Raw genomic sequence first — 19,093 nt, 5'->3', positions numbered from 1 at the left:
AGATATCCCCAAAAAATACTTAAGTAGTACTTTAAAGTATTTTTTACTTAAGTACTTTACCACACTGGTTATTGGAAGACAGGTTTGGTACTCTCTATCTTATTGGTCTATTAACTAATTTACTGTCACGCCCTGGCCTTAGTATTATTTGTTTTATTTATTATTTTTGTTAGGTCAGGGTGTGACATGGGGTATGTGTGTATTTTGGGGTATTATATGGTAGAGGGGGTGTTTGTTGTAGTTTATGGTTTTGTGTTGAGTGTATGTGTCTAGCTGTGTCTATTTTGGGTGTAGTTCTAGGAAAGTCTATGGGGGCTGGAATGGGTTCTCAATTAGAGACAGCTGATTTCGGTTGTCTCTAATTGGGAGCCATATTTTAGGCTGCCATAGGCTTTAGCTGTTTGTGGGTCATTGTTTATGTGTATGTATATGTCGACGTAAGTAGTTTGTGTGTGCACTTACGGTTGAAGTTTCACGATCGTTTGTTGTTTTGTTAGTGTTGTATAAGTGTTTGGTGATCATCTTCGTCGTTATATAATAAAGAAGATGTATTCAAATCATGTTGCGCTTTGGTCCTCTCGTTCGTGTCAACGCGATCGTGACATTTACTGCATGGTGATGTCACCATGGAATGTCAAATCCTATTTAGAATTCTAATTCCTAATTCTTTGGCCAAAATTCCATCCCACCAAAACAGGCTGAAATTTCAGGCGGTCTTTTCAAACAGCTCTTATACTAAAAGGGAATTATCATAATTTCCACAATTTCACAGTATTATTCCAACCTCATAGTGTGGAAATATTTATAAAACACAAGAAAATTTAGTTTTTCTCTGGAGGGCTTTAAAGGATAATTACAAAAAATGTGGTGCACATCAATGTTATAAACCTATCATTGTATTTATTGTTATCACCTCAATTCAGGTAATTTATCGCGGTATGGATTTTTGTCCATATTGCCTATCTCTCGGTTAATGTGTGTGTTCGTATTTGTTCTGTAGTGATGGGTCATTTGCCTACGACTCAGTTCCATGGCAACAGAACACCAACCAGCCCCCGGGGTCATTGTCTGTTGTTACCACCGTGTGGGGTGTGACCAACACGTCACAGAGTCAGGTGAGACACACAACACACACACACTTCAGTACACACTATTTGATGTTTTCGACACACAACACATGCTCGTATACCTTTGTATTGAGTCTAGTAATTGAACTACCGAAGACAGACCCTCAATCCCAAGTCTCCTTAGGCACTTTGTGTAGATCTGAGATGATTAGATAGGTGTTATATGGCGGTAGTTCCATCTTGCCCTTTGATGGGACCTGGTGGAATCATCACCATATTTCTTTTACCTAGACATTCCTCTCAGATTGACAAAAGCTCCCAGGGGCTAGAGGCTAGGGGTTTATTGGAATTCTGATGTTGGTTGAAATATGGTTCGCTGTGTGTGTATCACCAAAAGCTAGGCCTATATCAAAGATCTCTTGTTGAAGTCCCACACAGTGAGTTGACATCATAGAATGACATATTAGGATCTCTGTGCTTGACCTAACACTGTTTGCTGTGTCTAATCAAACACTATATCAATGATCAGTTGTTAGACAAAAAATATCAGTGAGATGATTTGACATTTGACCTTTCTTCACCCAGGTGTTGGCCAACAGCTCCAGCCATATGAACCCAGGAGGTAACCCCATGGGCCAGGGTATGTCTGGGGGTCCGGCAGGCCTCAACTCCCCCCAGTTTCCCGGCCAGCAGCAGCAGTTCCCAGCCAAGGGAAGCCAGGGTCAGGGCTACATGCAGCAGGGGATGTATGGCAGGCAAGGATACCCCGGTGGAGGGGGCTACAGCGGGAGGTAAGAGGTCATACACACACATCAATGAAGTTGAGACTGACACATTCTCTATCTCACTCTTACTCTATGGTTTTAACACATACAGTATGCACAGCTCTAATTCATATTGTGTCCGTTATCTAGTTACCCAGGTGGTCCTAACACTCCCCCAGGGGGGATGGGCATGCCCCAACACTCCCGCCAGCCTGGCGACTTCACCCAACCAGCAGCTGCAGCTGCTGCCGCCGCTGTTGCCGCCGCCGCTGCTACGGCAACCGCCACAGCAACTGCTACCGTGGCAGCCATGCAGCAGGAGACCCAGAACAAAGAGATTAACCAGTATGGACAGGTACGGACACGTCACTCATGTACAAGCACTGTTATCATAACACGCACACAAACACACCATTGCCATAATACAGGTTGCTAAAAGTTAGAAACAAATGTAGCTACTTACTTATAATATCTTGTTTTGGGCCTGAGGAAAACCAGATACTACTACATACATTGTACACTAAATACAGACTAAAACCATGGAGTCAAACCTGCAGCTTCATACTTAACCTTAACTCTTTGTCCTTTCTTCCTCCTTTCTTTTTCGTCCAGATGTGTTCCTCCTTCCAGATGGGCCCAGGCCAGGCCTACAACAACCAGTTCATGAACCAGCCTGGCCCCAGAGGGCCCCCTGGAGGCATGAACCCAGGCAGCATGGGCCAGGCCATGAACAACCCGAGCATGGGTGGGCCTACCATGGGCATGAATCAAACTCAAGCCCCAGGCATGGGGCCTTTCGGGGCCCATGGCCAGAGGATGCCCCAGCAGGGCTACGGAGGACCCGGAGGCCCCAGACAGGCCATGCCTATGCAGGGCATGAAGAGGCCCTATCCTGGGGAGGTGAGTTGGATGGTGTGTGTGGGGGAGGTATATGTGTGTGTTTAGAGTGGGGGGTGTATGTTTCCTTTGAGTATTATATTCTCATAGTACCTCCCAACATGCAGTGCATGCCTTTCTTACAAATGTTAATAGAATAATTAAGTTGCTGATTGATTATCTCTCCCACTCCCTCTCCCTCTCCCTCTCCCTCTCCCTCTCTCTCCCTCTCTCCCTCTCTCTCCTCTCTCCCTCTCTCTCCCTCTCTCTCTCTCTCTCCCTCTCTCTCTCCCTCTCCCTCCCTCTCCCTCTCTCTCCCTCTCTCTCCCTCTCTCCCTCTCTCTCCCTCTCTCCTTCTCTTCCCTACAGCCAAACTACGTGGGTCAGCAGTATGGTCCTAACGGTCAGTTCCCTCCCCAGCAGAGTCAGTACCCCACCTCTAACCCATCCAGGCCGATGCCCTCCCCAAACTACCCCGGCCAGAGGATGCCCGGGGGGCAGGGGCAAGGCCACTACCACCCGCAAGGCATGCCCATGGGGCAGTACTATAGGGTGAGAGCTCCCTCACACAAACACTCCCTATCTACCTGTAAGCTCTAGACCTCTCCTCACACTAACATAACCATTTGACCATTTACTCCTGCTCCCATTGTGCAGCTGTACATTTAACCATTGATGTCTGTTTCATTCACAGCAAGAGCCATTCAACGGTCAGAACAGAGGTGGATACTCATATAGCCAAGGCAACGGGGTATGTGCCCTCCTTTTTTATCCTTTGTCTAAGCAAATGTAGATGCCAACAGAGTTCTTTGAATTCTCTATCTCATGGTTTTTCTTTAACCCGTATGTATCACTCTTCTTCCTCTCTCCTTTTCCCCCCTCCCCCTCTATCCTTTCTCCCCCTCCCTCTCCCTCTCTCTTTACCGCTCTCCTTCTCTGCAGGCCCCCAGGCCAGGTAACTACCCCCACTCCCCGGTGCCTGGTAACCCCACTCCTCCTATGACCCCCGGAAGCAGTATGCCCCCGTACCTCTCGCCCAACCAGGATGTCAAGCCCCCGTTCCCGCCTGACATGAAACCAAATATGGCAGCGCTTCCACCTCCCAGTGAGTACTTACACTGGAGCATCCAGACATGGATGCATGCATGCCACGCATGCACGCACGCACGCACGCACGCACGCACGCACGCACGCACGCACGCACACACACACACACACACACACACACACACACACACACACACACACACACACACACACACACACACACACACACACATTGGCTAGTCTACAGACAGTACAGCAGAGCTAGACCAAGCCGTCAGTAACGCTTTCGATACCTTTGGCTGAAAATACAGCAATGCCTGCACAACCACGTTTTAGCAGTACATTGATGGTTTTATTTCATTTTCATGAGATACAAAGCCATTGAGACACGACTACTTCACTACATGACTACTTCTCTACATAACTAACAGGGTTTGGGTCAATTCCATTACAATTCCAGTCAATTCAGAAAGTACACAAGAATTCCAATTCTTTGCAACCCGTTTAAATTGGGAAAATTTGGAATTGGAATTTGGTTTACTTTCTGAATTGACTGGAAATTAAATAGAATTAAGTCCAACCCTGATCACTACTACATGCTGCCCTGATACAGAGCAGTCGGAAAGTATTCAGACCCCTTCACTTTTTCCACATTTTGTTACGTTACAGCCTTATTCTAAAATGTATTAAATAGTTTTTTTTACCCTCATCAATCTACACACAATACCCCATAATGAAAAAGCAAAAACTGTTTTTTTTTATTTTATTTTAATTAAAAATGAAATACTTAAATATCACGTGGTAGTTAGTTAGTACCTCACAGTGGTATCCTGGTGCCCCAGCCACTGTCTCCTGTATGTCTGACTGTCAATAAACCAATATACAACTCTTACCCCACTGCCACAGATACAGTTAAAAGGAAAGCTGACGTCCTATCTTCCTGTCCTGTCTCTCCGCTCCCATCAGCCAATCCCAACGAGGAGCTGCGGTTGACCTTCCCGGTCCGGGACGGCGTGGTGTTGGAACCTTTCCGGTTGGAACACAACCTCGCCGTCAGTAACCACGTCTACCACCTACGACCGTCGGTACACCAGACCCTCATGTGGAGGTGAGATACACACAGACGGACACACACACAGACACATACACCTACGACTGTTTCTACACCAGACCCACATGTGGAGGTGAGATACACACAGACGGACACACACACAGACACATACACCTACGACTGTTTCTACACCAGACCCACATGTGGAGGTGAGATACACACAGACGGACACACACACAGACACATACACCTACGACTGTTTCTACACCAGACCCTCATGTGGAGGTGAGAGACGCCAGTCTTATTTCTGTACCGTCACAAAAAATGTTGCCATTGTTCGCATTCCCTGTACAATATTGGCCAATAGCAGTCCTGATAATTGAAACAACTTTCAACTAAGCATATTAACAAACCCTTGACCAACTGAATAAGGTGTGCTAGTGCTGGGCTGGAACAAAACTGTGCTGTCCTGGCTGGGTGTCCCAGAGAATTAGGAAAAACCGTTTTGTATTTGACTGTATTGACCTCTGCCCTTTTCTCTTTGCCCCTGTAGGTCAGACCTGGAGCTGCAGTTCAAGTGTTACCACCATGAGGACCGACAGATGAACACCAACTGGCCTGCCTCCGTCCAGGTCAGCACACACACATACGCATGCAGCGTGCATACAGATACGTACACACATGTGTACACACACACACAAACACACAGACACACTGTCCTCCTTCCTTCCAGGTCAGTGTCAATGCCACACCGCTGACCATCGAGCGGGGCGACAACAAGACGTCCCATAAACCCTTGCACCTGAAGCAAGTGTGTCAGCCCGGCAGAAACACCATCCAGATCACCGTCACCGCGTGCTGTTGTGTGAGTACACAATTCAATAGAAATGCAGAGCAAAGGATACAAGGGATATTTTAAATGTATGTAGAGGATACACTGGATGTGTTCATCATCCAGTTTTTATGTTATTTATGTCTTTGTTATTTATGTCTTTGTGTTATTTATGTCTTTGTGTTATTTATGTCTTTGTGTTATTTATGTCTTTGTGTTATTTATGTCTTTATGTTATTTATGTCTTTGTGTTATTTATGTCATTATGTTATTTATGTCTTTGTGTTATTTATGTCTTTGTGTTATTTATGTCTTTGTGTTATTTATGTCTTTGTGTTATTTATGTCTATGTTATTTATGTCTATGTTATTTATGTCTTTATGTTATTTATGTCTTTATGTTATTTATGTCTTTATGTTATTTATGTCTTTATGTTATTTATGTATGTATGTTATGTATGTTATTTATGTCTATGTTATTTATGTCTATGTTATTTATGTCTGTATGTTATGTATGTTATTTATGTCTTTATGTTTTTTATGTATATGTTATTTATGTTATTTTTGTCTTTATGTATATGTTATTTATGTCTTTATATTATTTATGTCTTTATATTATTTATGTCTATATGTTATTTATGTCTTTATGTTATTTATGTCTTTATGTTATTTATGTCTTTATGTTATTTATGTCTTTATGTTATTTATGTCTTTATGTTATTTGTGTTATTTTGGTCTTTATGTCATTTATGTCTTTGTTATTTATGTTTTTTTTGTCTTTATGTTATTTGTGTTATTTTTGTCTTTATGTCTTTGTTATTTATGTCTTTGTTATTTATGTTATTTTTGTCTTTATGTCTTTGTTATTTATGTCTATGTTATTTATGTCTATGTCTATGTTATTTATTATATTTTTGTCTTTGTCTTTGTTATTTATGTCTTTATGTCATTTATGTCTTTATGTTATGTCTTTATGTTATTTATGTCTTTGTTATTTATTTATTTCCCTCCTCTATGTGCAGTCGCACCTGTTTGTGCTGCAGCTGGTCCACAGGCCTTCAGTCCGCTCCGTCCTGCAAGGGCTCCTGAAGAAGAGACTCCTGCCTGCAGAACACTGCATCACCAAGAGTATGCTACTGTTACTGCACAACTATACTGCAATAGTCTATACCGTGTCTTACTATAACTCTGACTCCTGCCTGCAGAACACTGCATCACCAAGAGCATGTTACCACTATCATGTTGTACTATACTACTACTATACTAATATAGCCTTCACCCCATCTTACTACCTTTACATTAATATGCCTAACTCTAATCTAACTTGAATCTGTCTCTCCCTCCAGTTAAGAGGAACTTCAGCAGCGTTGTGGCCTCGTCGGGTAACACCAGTCTAAATGGGGAGGATGGAATTGAGCAGACCGCCATCAAAGTCTCCCTCAAATGCCCAATCACTTTCAGGCGCATCCAGCTGCCCGCCAGAGGGCATGACTGCAAACACGTACAGGTAGGACGGGAGAAAGGGGTATGTTTTCACACGGTAGATGGCTGGATAGGGCCACGAGTTTTCCCTGACTATGTGCCTAGACCAGGAAAAACTCTAGGACCTTATAGCACAGGTGGTTCGGTGAACTACGCTAATGTGATGAGTAACCTTGCCTGAGACCTGAAGACTCATAAGTGTTTTGTCTTCCACAGTGTTTTGATCTGGAGTCGTATCTGCAGCTGAACTGTGAGAGGGGGATGTGGAGGTGTCCTGTATGCAAGTATGTGATGACCATTTCCAAACTATGTTTTGTCAATAAAGTTATGTCTCCTTTTTGGATGAGTTAAAATTATGCCTGTTTCTCTCTCTTTTTCTCTCTTCACAGTAAAACTGCCTTGTTAGAGGGTCTAGAGGTGGACCAGTACATGTGGGGAATCCTCAACGCCATCCAGAAGTATGTGCTTAAATGTTATTTTCCACTATTCCCAATATTATTATTACCACAGTGTCTTCGTAATACTGGACTTTTCCACTTCCTCCATCCTTTGTAATATGGGACTGTATAAAAAGGTCCCCTTTCTCTTCCCGTAGTTCGGAGTTTGAGGAGGTGAACATTGACCCATCGTGTAGCTGGCGCCCGGTGCCCATCAAATCTGACCTCCATATTAAAGAAGACCCTGATGGACCACTGGCCAAACGCTTCAAGACCATGAGCCCCTCCCAGATGACCATGCCCAATGTCATGGAGATGATCGCCCAGCTGGGCCCTGGCCCCTCCCATTACCCATCAGGCCCTGCTCAGCACGGGGGCGTCGGCGCCGGGGGCAACCCAGGGGAGTACGGTGGCCCGAGAGGCCCAGGTGAGACCAATTTCAGAATTCAGATATTACACATTTTGAACATGTTAAATGTTGTTTATTTCGCAGACACTCTTATCCAGAGCAACTACAGTCATAACAACCTTAAGAGTCCCCTCCCCTTATTTATGTTTTTCTGTGTTGCTAGGCAACACTTACCACGGTCACGGGAACTTTGACTTTGCCCACGGTAACCCCTCGGGCGGGGGAGGTGGTGGAGGTGGACCGAGAGGAGGAGGATCCCCCATGAGTGACTTTATCCACACCCCTCAGCTGTCCCACCCCGCAGACTTCCCTGGGGGTCTTCTATCCCAGGACAAGCCCCTCAGCCACGGCATCAACGGACCTGTAAGTCCCCTACACCTCCACTACCAACCACCAGGGGCACTCATACCAGAGTTGCTGAAGATCCTCATAGAAAAGTAGTACACCCACACCCAAACATTTCCCAGGTGGAGGGTACAACAAATGTCATATGAAAGGAATAGGAATACTTGTTGTATATCATCTCAAAGACCTTGTAGTTCATAAAAAGCACTGATCTCAATCAGGTTAGCTTTGGCATTGTGCTCAGCTTGTCTTAGCAGCCTTGCTCATGTCATCCTCTACATGTCAGCTCAGAGCTTTCTTTAAACACATTCTACTTCCTCTCTCTCTCTCTCTCTCTCTCTCTCTCTCTCTCTCTCTTTCTCTTTCTCTTTCTCTTTCTCTTTCTCTTTCTCTTTCTCTTTCTCTTTCTCTCTCTCTTTCTCTTTCTCTCTCTCTCTCTCTCTCTCTCTCTCTCTCTCTCTCTCTCTCTCTCTCTCTCTCTCTCTCTCTTTCTCTCTCTCTCTTTCTCTTTCTCTTTCTCTCTCTTTCTCTCTCTCTCTCTCCCTGCGTCTCTCTTTCTCTTTCTCTCCCTCCGTCTCTCTCTCTCTCTCCCTCCATCCCTCTCTCCCTCCTTAGATGTCTCATCCTTCCAGCACTGATCAGTCCCATAATTCCATGCAACAGCAGAGCTTGCACGCGCCTCCTCACCCCAACAACCAGTTGATACATCACGGTGGCAGCCAATCAGGGCAGTCGTTACATCACAGCGGCCAATCGTTGCTGCCACCGCGCCAGCAGGCCCCGCCTCCCCAGCTGCAGCAAGGCCAGAACAGCCACCAGCACAGCGATCTGAACTTTAACCCCTCCTCGGGCATCGAAGGTCAAATCAGTGGTGACATGCCCGAGCCCTCCCTAGATGTAAGTGTGACATCATTGTGACATCGTGCTTAGGATGCATGAGCAAACAGGTGCAAACGTCATCTAGCTAGCATTAGCATCGTCTGCTAAAGCTTCTCTCATAACCTAGCTTTGGTTTGATGCAGCATGTCTGCTGCTATGCTAATAGCTTTAGTTGTTTAAAAAGACTTTTGGATAGAAATGAGACGTCTATTGACAATATGTATCCTAATTCTTGTCTCTCTTCCCTTATCACTCTCACTCCCCCATCTTCCCTCTCTCTGGCTCTTCCTCCTTCCCTGCCTCATCCACCTCTCTCTCTCTCCCTCTCTTTCCCTGTCTCTCTCTCTACAGCTGCTTCCAGAGCTGGCCAACCCAGACGAGCTCCTGTCCTATCTGGACCCCCCAGACCTCCCCTCCAACAGCAACGATGACCTGCTCTCCCTCTTCGAGAACAATTAACCTTTCGCCTCCCTCACCCCTCGAGCCAAACCCAAATCTTTTCCACAGACACACACACACCACAGGCTGTGTGTCCAACCAGCTGGACTCTCCATAGAGTCCATAGACACACCGTCATCCTCATATGGACTGGTAGTGGGGGCACTTCCCGAGTGGACTTACCCAATGTGTAGTGCACTTCAGACCCAGGGTTCAAAGTTCAAACCCCCAGTCAGGTCACACCTCCTACACACCCGGGTTCACACCCCGTCGGACACACACACACACACAATGTTTTGTCAATTGTGGCATAGACGTGTAGGTGGCATGAGGTCATCTGTCAGAACATGAGATGAGGATGACAGTCTGGATGTCAGGGAGTGGACACTGTGTGTGAAAGAGACAGGAAACAGGAAATGCACTCAAGTCCTCACTTCCTCACACACACTCTTCCTCATGTAAAGAATCGCGGAGCTGCGGAGCTCCTCTGGCCGACAACAACACGTCGACAGCCAATGTCGGCTGTCTAGTCCTTAAGTGATATTATATCGAAAGAAAACTGTGCAGCTATTAATCACGTTCTATGCGTATGACTTCACAGGCCGAACTCTCTGTGTGGGCTTTTAGGAAAAAGTGTTGTAGCATTGTTTTATCATTCTTATTTCCCCCATTATACAAAAAGAAAAGAAAAAAAAACATACAAGAATAGGAAAGAAAAGTAATCTTTTTGTCCTGGCCAGTGTTTCTATCAATCCTATTTTGATGTGTGTTCTTCCAAGCCCTGATCCCCTGAGACCACGACCTTTAACCCCTGACCTTTGACCTAAATAAATTGTGTTCTTATAACCTGTGACCCTTAGCTCACAGTGTGTGTTTCCATCGTGACATCAGTCAGTCAGCACTGGGTCCGTTCCATCCATTCTACTGAAGCACAACAGACAGAGCCCCACACCACATCACAGGCAGAGCACTGAGAGGAGAGACCAAGTGTTATTTATGTCTTTGTGCCTGTGGGGGAGGATAGCTAGCCCAACCCAGTCTATCGAAGAATCAGCACTGTTAACTATTCTGTCTGCCCATCGCCCCGTCCAATGTTGTTAAAGTTTCTCTTCCCTGATATTGCAGTACAATGCCATGTCGGGCTGTGGGCTGTACAAAAATGAATTTTACCAATACATTTGTTTTGGGTTAGAATGATATAGAATTGTGTGCGTGTGGGAGAGAGAGAGAGAGAGAGAGAGAGAGTGTGTGCGTGTGCGTGTGTGTGTGTGCGTGTGCAAGAGAAAGAGTGAGGATGAGATTGATAGAAAAAGAGAAAAGAGAAGAGTCCCTGTTTAGTCTATAATAGACAGAAACATCTAGTGTTGCAAAAGATATTCGGCCCTTGTAATAGAGCCAGAATTAAAGTTAGCCTGTTTCTCCCTCTTTAAGGTGAGTCTTCCTCTGTTCTACAGGCCTGCAATTGCTCCTGTAACTATACTGTACGGTTTGGCTCTACCATGTGTTAAGAAGTGCATGTGTGCCAATGGCCTCTGTTCTAAATTAGAGGGAAAGAATATTGTCTTTTTTATTTTATAGTCATTGCATTTTTTTTATCATGATTTTATTTGACATTTTCTTGCAAAGGAATGATTTTGGTTAATGGTAATGTATTGTCCAACTTTTTTATTTTCATGTTTGTTCCACTTTGACTGTTCATTGTAAAATTGCCATGAAACATCACCAAAGTTATCCCACAGTTTGTAGGAGTTGGCCTGGACATTACTATAATGTAAGAATGATGCCCTTCTATGCTTTAAGCATACTCCTAGGGAACCCATCAAAAATTATTCTGAATAAATGTGTGGTTGCACTGCATTTTCTGTGTCTTGTTACTGTTAAACTGTATTTTGTCATCTTAAAAAAAAAAAAAAGGAAAAGCACACATGATCCCACAATGGTTTATAAAGACAATACTTTAAAATGGTTGTCATCCTGACAATGTATGCTTTAAATATATTTGCTAATGTATTGAGGGAAAAGTGACTTTACCCCCAGTCTTTTTTTGTTTTAAGTCAAAAGTCTAATACCCTCTGGAATTGAATGTGAGTTCTTTGACATTTTTGTGCTACCCTCTTTTGTACAACACAAGATCATCATGTGTATTATTCTATCCTCGTAGCGTTTTTGATATTGTTCTCCTATTTTAAGTTATTACTTTGTTTATCTATTAAGTGACTTTGTGAGAATAATCATAATTTGGTTTACATCAGATTATGTAGCCTACTAAATGAAATTGAATATTTCTAGATCAATCCGTGGATATTGTTAGGACTTAGGAATGATCCCCAATGCTGGTTGAATCACCTGAACACAACTGATCCTTTGGTCTGTCTATTTGTTGAAGACAATGCACTGCCACAGCGAGGTATTTTGACTCCCCTGCCCCGTCTGTCTGTAGATCTGTGTAGACATGATGCTGAAGTCTGGTCTATCAACGTTACTCTCTATACGCCACATAGAGGTTTGAGTCTTGTCCGAGGTTCAGGCTCCACACACAACTGTAGCTGGACAGTCAATGGACACAAGTGGAGTGTGTTAGAGGATGCAATGTATTTTCATGGAAAGGAAATGGGAGATGTTGTGATCCCCCCGACCCTCTCTACTCGGTCACTTAAATGCAAGAGAAGAGAAAGAAACGGGTCTGGAGGGTCTAAGGAATGCATGTACATTATGTAAATGACAAATAGAGACTCATTAACTTACAGAAATGTAGACATTTTCCCCACGCAGGGGACAATGATACGCATTGTGTATTTAGAATTTGTAAAGTTTGCATCCTCCTGTCAGAAGAGACTGTTGAATTGTGGGAAAAGGAGTCCGTGTTTGAGATAGTCTGTACAGTCCTCTCTCTCCGACCACATTTGTTCATTTATGTAAGATACTTTCTTATCTACTTCTCAAACACGGCCATTGGAAAAGGAAAAAAAATACACATCTGTTTCTTTTTGTGTAAAATTCAACTTCTGTGTATTTCTCTATTACTTGTGTACTTTATAAAGGTGCTACAACAACAAAATAATAAAGATAATTTTGAGGTACCAATCGGGATTTGTGGGAACCATGAGTGGTTCCTAAAAATTGTTGATACAAAATTTACAGTTTGTACAATTTTGTCAAATTTACAGTTTTTACACGATTAGGCAAAAAATATTACTTCCGAGGTACAATCTGAAGTGATTGACACACCAGGTGGCAGTTGTCTTTTTTGTTTTGTACATTCTGTGTACAGTCATTTCATATACTAAACTGGTCAGAAAAAAAGAATTGTGATTTTTAGTCTTGCAAAACTGTATGTAGTTAGATGACGTGACATCCTAATATTTATCTAATAAATATGTATTCAAATGAAACTCATGCATCATGGTCTTGGTTTTCCAATAGCCTACATCTTCTATCCTCTATGTAACTTTAATGACAGTAAATGAATCGTCATCCACAAGACGCAATCACAGTGGAGAATGCTTGATCTATGAAGACCAATCACAGTGGAGAATGCTTGATCTATGAAGACCAATCACAGTGGAGAATGCTAGATCTATGAAGACCAATCACAGTGGAGAATGCTAGATCTATGAAGACCAACTGGCAGTCAAGTCAGTTTAAGAGCTTTCATAACAATATGATTATTACATGCATGCAAAGTTTGAAACTACCTTAAAAAAGGAAGCGTCCTGTCTATCACATATAAAGTTATTTAGACCTAAAATACAGAGTTCAATATTGGAGTAAAGGCTTTGATGGGGAGAGGAATAAGACATTTTAACAATAAAAATCAAAATACTATTGAATTTTGTAGACAGATGTATTCATCATTTTCATGGACTAGCAATCTATCTGCACAACATCATCATTCGGTGTCGCTGTTGGAGGTCTTTGCAAAGTCATGTGTAATCACACATACCCCCATTCTCAGAACTTCATGTTGACAACTATGCAAAGAAATTAAAAATCCTATAAAATATTGCTCTTTGGCGATTGCTGCGACGAGGTTGTTTTCGTCTGGACCCGTCAAGAACGATGAGCATTTCTCCTTTGTGAGCATTTCTCCTTTGCTAAAATAATCCATCCACCTGACAGGTGTGGCATATCAAGAAGCTGATTAGACAGCATGAACATTACACAGGTGCATCTTGTGCTGGGGACAATAAAAGGCCACTCTAAAATGTGCAGTTTTGTCAAACAACACAATGCCACAGATGTCTCAAGTTTTGAGGGAGCATGCAATTGCCATGCTGACTGCAGGAATGTCTACCAGAGCTGTTGCCAGAGAATTGAATGTTCATTTCTCTGCCATATGCCGCCTACGAGTGCTGTTTTAAAGAATTTGGCAGTACATCCAATTGGCTTTACAACCGCAGACCACGTGTAACCACGCCAACCCAAGACCTCCACATCTGGCTTCTTCACTTGTGGGACCGTCTGAGGGGGGGAGTGCTGAGGAGTATTTAAAAAGGAAAAATCTAATTGTATTGGTCACATACACGTGGTTAGCAGATGTTAATGCGAGTGTAGCGAAATGCTTGTGATTGGCTGAGCCTGGCTGATTGGCTGGGCCTTGCTCCCCAGTGGGTGGACCTGGCTCTCAAGTGGGTGGGCCTATACCTACCCATGGCTGTCACGTCCTGACCATAGTTCTTATGTGTTTTGCTTGTTTAGTGTTGGTCAGGACGTGAGCTGGGTGGGAATTCTATGTTGTGTGTCTAGTTTGTCTGTTTCTGTGTCCAGCCTAATATGGTTCTCAATCAGAGACAGCTGTCAATCGTTGTCCCTGATTGAGAATCATATATAGGTGGCTTGTTTTGTGTTGGGGATTGTGGGTGGTTGTTTCCTGTCTCTGTGTTTGTGTTCTGCACCAGATAGGACTGTTTCGGTTTGCCACATTTTGTTATTTTGTTCGTTGTAAGTGTTCACTGTTTTTGTTGAATTAAACATGTTGAGCACTGGCTATGCTGCGTGTTGGTCCGATCTCTGTTTCACCCTCTCTTATAGTGAAGAGAGGGAAGGCTGCCGTGACAGAACTACCCACCAAACCCGGACCAAGCAGCGTAGCAACGGGCAGCAACGGCAGCAGCAGCAGCGGTGGGACCAGGAGAAATGGACTTGGGAGGACGTATTGGACGGAAAGGGTTGCTACACATGGGAGGAGATCCAGGCTGGTAAGGATCGCCTTCCATGGGAACAGGTGGAGGCAGCTAGGAGAGCGAAGGCAGCTGAGAAGGGGAACCGGTGTTATGAGGGAACACGGCTGGCCAGGAAGTCCGAGAAGAAATCCCAAAAATTTATTGGGGGGGGGGGATAAAGGGTAGTGTGGCGAAGTCAGGTAGGAGACCTGCGCCCACTTCCCATGCTTACCGTGGAGAGCGGGAGTACGGGCAGACACTGTGTTATGCGGAAGAGCGCACGGTGTCTCCTGTACGTGTGCATAGCCCGGTGCGGGTTATTCCACCTCCCCGCACTGGCCGGGCTAAATTGAGCATTGAGCCAAGTGCCATGAAGCCGGCTCAACATATCTGGCCTCCAGTACGTCTCCTCGGGCCGGTGTACATGGCACCAGCCTTACGCATGGTGTCCCCGGTTCGCCTACACAGCCCAGTGCGGGTTATTCCACCTCCCCGCATTGGTCGGGCTACGGGGAGCATTCAACCAGGTAAGGTTGGGCAGGCTCAGTGCTCAAGGGAGCCAGTACGCCTGCACGGTCCGGTATATCCGGCGCCACCTTCCCACCCCAGCCCAGTACCATCAGTGCCTACACCACGCACTAGGCTTCCTGTGCGTCTCCAGAGCCCTGTTCCTCCTCCACGCACTCTCCCTGTGGTGCGTGTCTCCAGCCCAGTACCACCAGTTCCGGCACCACGCACCAAGCCTCCTGTGCCTACACCACGCACTAGGCTTCCTGTGCGTCTCCAGAGCCCTGTTCCTCCTCCACGCACTCTCCCTGTGGTGCGTGTCTCCAGCCCAGTACCACCAGTTCCGGCACAACGCACCAAGCCTCCTGCTCCAGAGCCCTGTACGCACTGTTCCTTCTCCCCGCACTCGCCCTGAGGTGCGTGCCCTCAGTCCGGTACCACCAGTTCCGGCACCACGCACCAGGCCTATAGTGCGCTTTGAGAAACCAGTGTGCCCTGTTCCTGCTCCCCGCACTAGCCTTGAGGTGCGTGTCTCCAGTCCGGTGCCACCAGTTCCGGCACCACGCACCAGGCCTACTGTGCGCCTCAGCAGGTCAGAGTCGGCCGTCTGCCCAACCCCGCCTGCACTGCTCGTCTGCTCAACGCCGTCTGCACTGCTCGTCTGCCCAGCGCCGTCTGAGCTGCTTGCCTGCCCAGCGCCGTCTGAGCCATCCGTCTGCCCAGCGCCGTCTGAGCCATCCGTCTGCCCAGCGCCATCTGAGCCGTCCGTCTGCCCAGCGCCATCTGAGCCGTCCGTCTGCCCAGCGCCATCTGAGCCGTCCGTCTGCCCAGCGCCATCTGAGCCGCCCGTCTGTCCCGAGCCGTCAGAGCCGTCCGTCAGTCAGGAGCCGCCAGAGCCGCCAGCCAGTCAGGGGCCGCCAGAGCCGCCAGCCAGTCAGGGGCCGCCAGAGCCGCCAGCCAGTCAGGGGCCGCCAGAGCCGCCAGCCAGTCAGGGGCCGCCAGAGCCGCCAGCCAGTCAGGGGCCGCCAGAGCCGCCAGCCAGTCAGGAGCCGCCAGAGCCGCCAGCCAGTCAGGGGCCGCCAGGCAGTCAGGGGCCGCCAGAGCCGCCAGCCAGTCAGGAGCCGCCAGAGCCGCCAGCCAGTCAGGAGCCGCCAGAGCCGCCAGCCAGTCAGGAGCCGCCAGAGCCGCCAGCCAGTCAGGAGCCGCCAGAGCCGCCAGCCAGTCAGGAGCCGCCAGAGCCGCCAGCCAGTCAGGAGCCGCCAGAGCCGCCAGCCAGTCAGGAGCCGCCAGAGCCGCCAGCCAGTCAGGAGCCGCCAGCCAGTCAGGAGCCGCCCGCCAGTCATGAGCCGCCCTTCAGTCATGAGCTGCCTTCCAGTCATGAGCTGCCCTTCAGTCATTGAGCTACCCCTATGTCCTGAGCTACCTCTCTGTCCTGAGTTGTCTATATTTAGGAGGGGCCTTGGTGAAGGTTCCTGGACCATGATCGGGGGCGAGGGTCGCCACTCAAAGGACGCTAAGGAGGGGGACAAAGACAGTGGTGGAGTGGTGTCCTCGTCCACCGCCGGAGCCGCCACCACGGACAGATGCCCACCCAGACCCTTCCCTTGAGTTTTAGGGGTGCGTTCGGAGTCCGCACCTCAGGGAGGGGGGGGGGTACTGTCACGTCCTGACCATCGTTCTTATGTGTTTTGCTTGTTTAGTGTTGGTCAGGACGTGAGCTGGGTGGGAATTCTATGTTGTGTGTCTAGTTTGTCTGTTTCTGTGTCCAGCCTAATATGGTTCTCAATCAGAGACAGATGTCAATCGTTGTCCCTGATTGAGAATCATATATAGGTGGCTTGTTTTGTGTTGGGGATTGTGGGTGGTTGTTTCCTGTCTCTGTGTTTGTGTTCTGCACCAGATAGGACTGTTTCGGTTTGCCACATTTTGTTATTTTGTTCGTTGTAAGTGTTCACTGTTTTTGTTGAATTAAACATGTTGAGCACTGGCTACGCTGCGTGTTGGTCCGATCCCTGTTTCACCCTCTCTTATAGTGAAGAGAGGGAAGGCTGCCGTGACAATGGCTGTGCCCCTGCCCAGTCATGTGAAATCCATAGATTAGGGCCTCATTTATTTATTTTACTTCTATGAACTGTAAATCAGTAAAAAATCTTTGAAATTGCTGCATGTTGCATTAATATTTTTGTTCAGTATAGTTTAGAGAGGAAGAGGTGAAGAGAGAGGTTTTACTCCGCCCGTGAGGAATTGTTGTATGGAGGTTAACAAAAAATGTAATTGCTAATTTGCTACGGGAGGCTTATTTGATCGAATAGAAGTTTATTAAAGGTTAGGTTGTTACAAATGCATGTGGCATTTGGACAACTTTAAAGAAAAACAACTTTATAATGGAGTTGTGCCTGTTTTCATAGAGATAGATAGAGGACTCATCATGGATAGAACTCGTTTTAACATTGACGTTGTCAGAGAGGGCTTCCACCATTTAAAAATAGTCAACTGGGTGGGAATTCATATGAGTTGGGAGCAATCAGCCAATGAAGAAGAAATTGTCATACTTTAAAATAGAGATAGCATCAGTGTTTCCCATTCTGTCACAGACGCTATAACGTCACAGATACAAAGATGAGTCCTCTATCTTGATGTCCTGTTGTTCGCACGCATATCTGACCTCTCATTGCCTAGAATGGTCCCACCTGATCTCGCCGCCTCCCGCCTGCCTTCTATCTTTGAGGACATGTATTTCCATTGTTAGAGCGGTCAATGGACTATCTTGTCAATATCATAGACAAGCTTTGGTTTTAAATACAAAGTCACTCTCCCTTTCTGATCAAACTTGGTTCATGAGCCGATTGGATTGTTGATAAGAATGACTGCTAGCTAAGTTTGCTAAATGGCTCGAGGTCAACCAAGCATGTTCATGTACAGAAAGAGGCAACACTATTAGCTATCTATCTAGCTTCTAGCAATTGAGACTGTTATTTAGCTAACTGGATATCAATACCATATTTAGCCATAGACACAGACAGACTAGAAATAATCATGGGGAATCAATAAATACATTTTACCTTATCTACCTGACATTTCCTTTATTTACATTGTATTACAGCTGAATGCAGCTGCTGTGCCCAAAACAGCAGGTAAGCATTGATTTGTGTTCTATATTAATAGCTACTCAATGAGACTGACCTAGGCATCGTTTCCCAGTTGCGATGTAACTTAAGCATTACGCTGATCGTACCAGATGCATCGTTATTTACGAGCCAACTTTTAAATGTTTTCCAAACAAGCACGTAGAGAGAACATTCGCTAAGTGCATCATTATAAACTGGGTGGTTCGAGCCCTGAATGCTAATTGGCTGACAGCCGTGGTATATCAAATAAATTCAAATGTATTTATATAGCCCTTCGTACATCAGCTGATATCTCAAAGTGCTGTACAGAAACCCAGCCTAAAACCCCAAACAGCAAGTAATGCAGGTGTAGAAGCACGGTGGATAGGAAAAACTCCCTAGAAAGGCCAAAACCTAGGAAGAAACCTAGAGAGGAACCAGGCTATGAGGGGTGGCCAGTCCTCTTCTGGCTGTGCTGGGTGGAGATTATAACAGAACATGACCCAGGTGTTCAAATGTTCATAAATGACCAGCATGGTCAAATAATAATAATCACAGTAGTTGTCGAGGGTGCAGCGAGTCAGCACCTCAGGAGTAAATGTCAGTTGGCTTTTCATAGCCGATCATTAAGAGTATCTCTACCGCTCCTGCGGTCTCTAGAGAGTTGAAAACAGCAGGTCTGGGACAGGTA

The 19,093-nt window shown here is 45.9% G+C and overlaps 1 protein-coding gene across 10 annotated transcripts in view; it reads left to right on the top strand.

Annotated features, from left to right (window-relative positions):
- LOC129858989 (zinc finger MIZ domain-containing protein 1-like) overlaps positions 1-13,018 on the top strand; it is a 209,539-nt gene extending 196,521 nt beyond the window's left edge. For 8 of the 10 annotated variants that reach the window (XM_055928291.1, XM_055928299.1, XM_055928274.1 and 5 more), the window contains 18 exons: positions 1,001-1,115; positions 1,653-1,858; positions 1,982-2,186; positions 2,444-2,731; positions 3,077-3,259; positions 3,402-3,458; positions 3,650-3,812; positions 4,661-4,862; positions 5,359-5,437; positions 5,539-5,670; positions 6,659-6,764; positions 6,983-7,143; positions 7,335-7,402; positions 7,508-7,576; positions 7,714-7,982; positions 8,128-8,327; positions 8,925-9,206; positions 9,540-13,018. In XM_055928291.1, coding sequence (XP_055784266.1) covers positions 1,001-1,115; positions 1,653-1,858; positions 1,982-2,186; positions 2,444-2,731; positions 3,077-3,259; positions 3,402-3,458; positions 3,650-3,812; positions 4,661-4,862; positions 5,359-5,437; positions 5,539-5,670; positions 6,659-6,764; positions 6,983-7,143; positions 7,335-7,402; positions 7,508-7,576; positions 7,714-7,982; positions 8,128-8,327; positions 8,925-9,206; positions 9,540-9,647 — 2,893 coding nt within the window. In that variant the 3' untranslated portion in view covers positions 9,648-13,018. The remainder of the gene's footprint in view (positions 1-1,000; positions 1,116-1,652; positions 1,859-1,981; positions 2,187-2,443; positions 2,732-3,076; positions 3,260-3,401; positions 3,459-3,649; positions 3,813-4,660; positions 4,863-5,358; positions 5,438-5,538; positions 5,671-6,658; positions 6,765-6,982; positions 7,144-7,334; positions 7,403-7,507; positions 7,577-7,713; positions 7,983-8,127; positions 8,328-8,924; positions 9,207-9,539) is intronic. The other 2 variants (XM_055928312.1, XM_055928320.1) reach the window with 1 other exon arrangement.
- The last annotated feature ends 6,075 nt before the right edge of the window (positions 13,019-19,093 follow it).

Source organism: Salvelinus fontinalis, chromosome 1 (assembly GCF_029448725.1).
Source record: "Salvelinus fontinalis isolate EN_2023a chromosome 1, ASM2944872v1, whole genome shotgun sequence".
Lineage (NCBI taxonomy): Eukaryota > Metazoa > Chordata > Actinopteri > Salmoniformes > Salmonidae > Salvelinus > Salvelinus fontinalis.
This window is presented reverse-complemented; position numbering and strand designations above follow the sequence as displayed.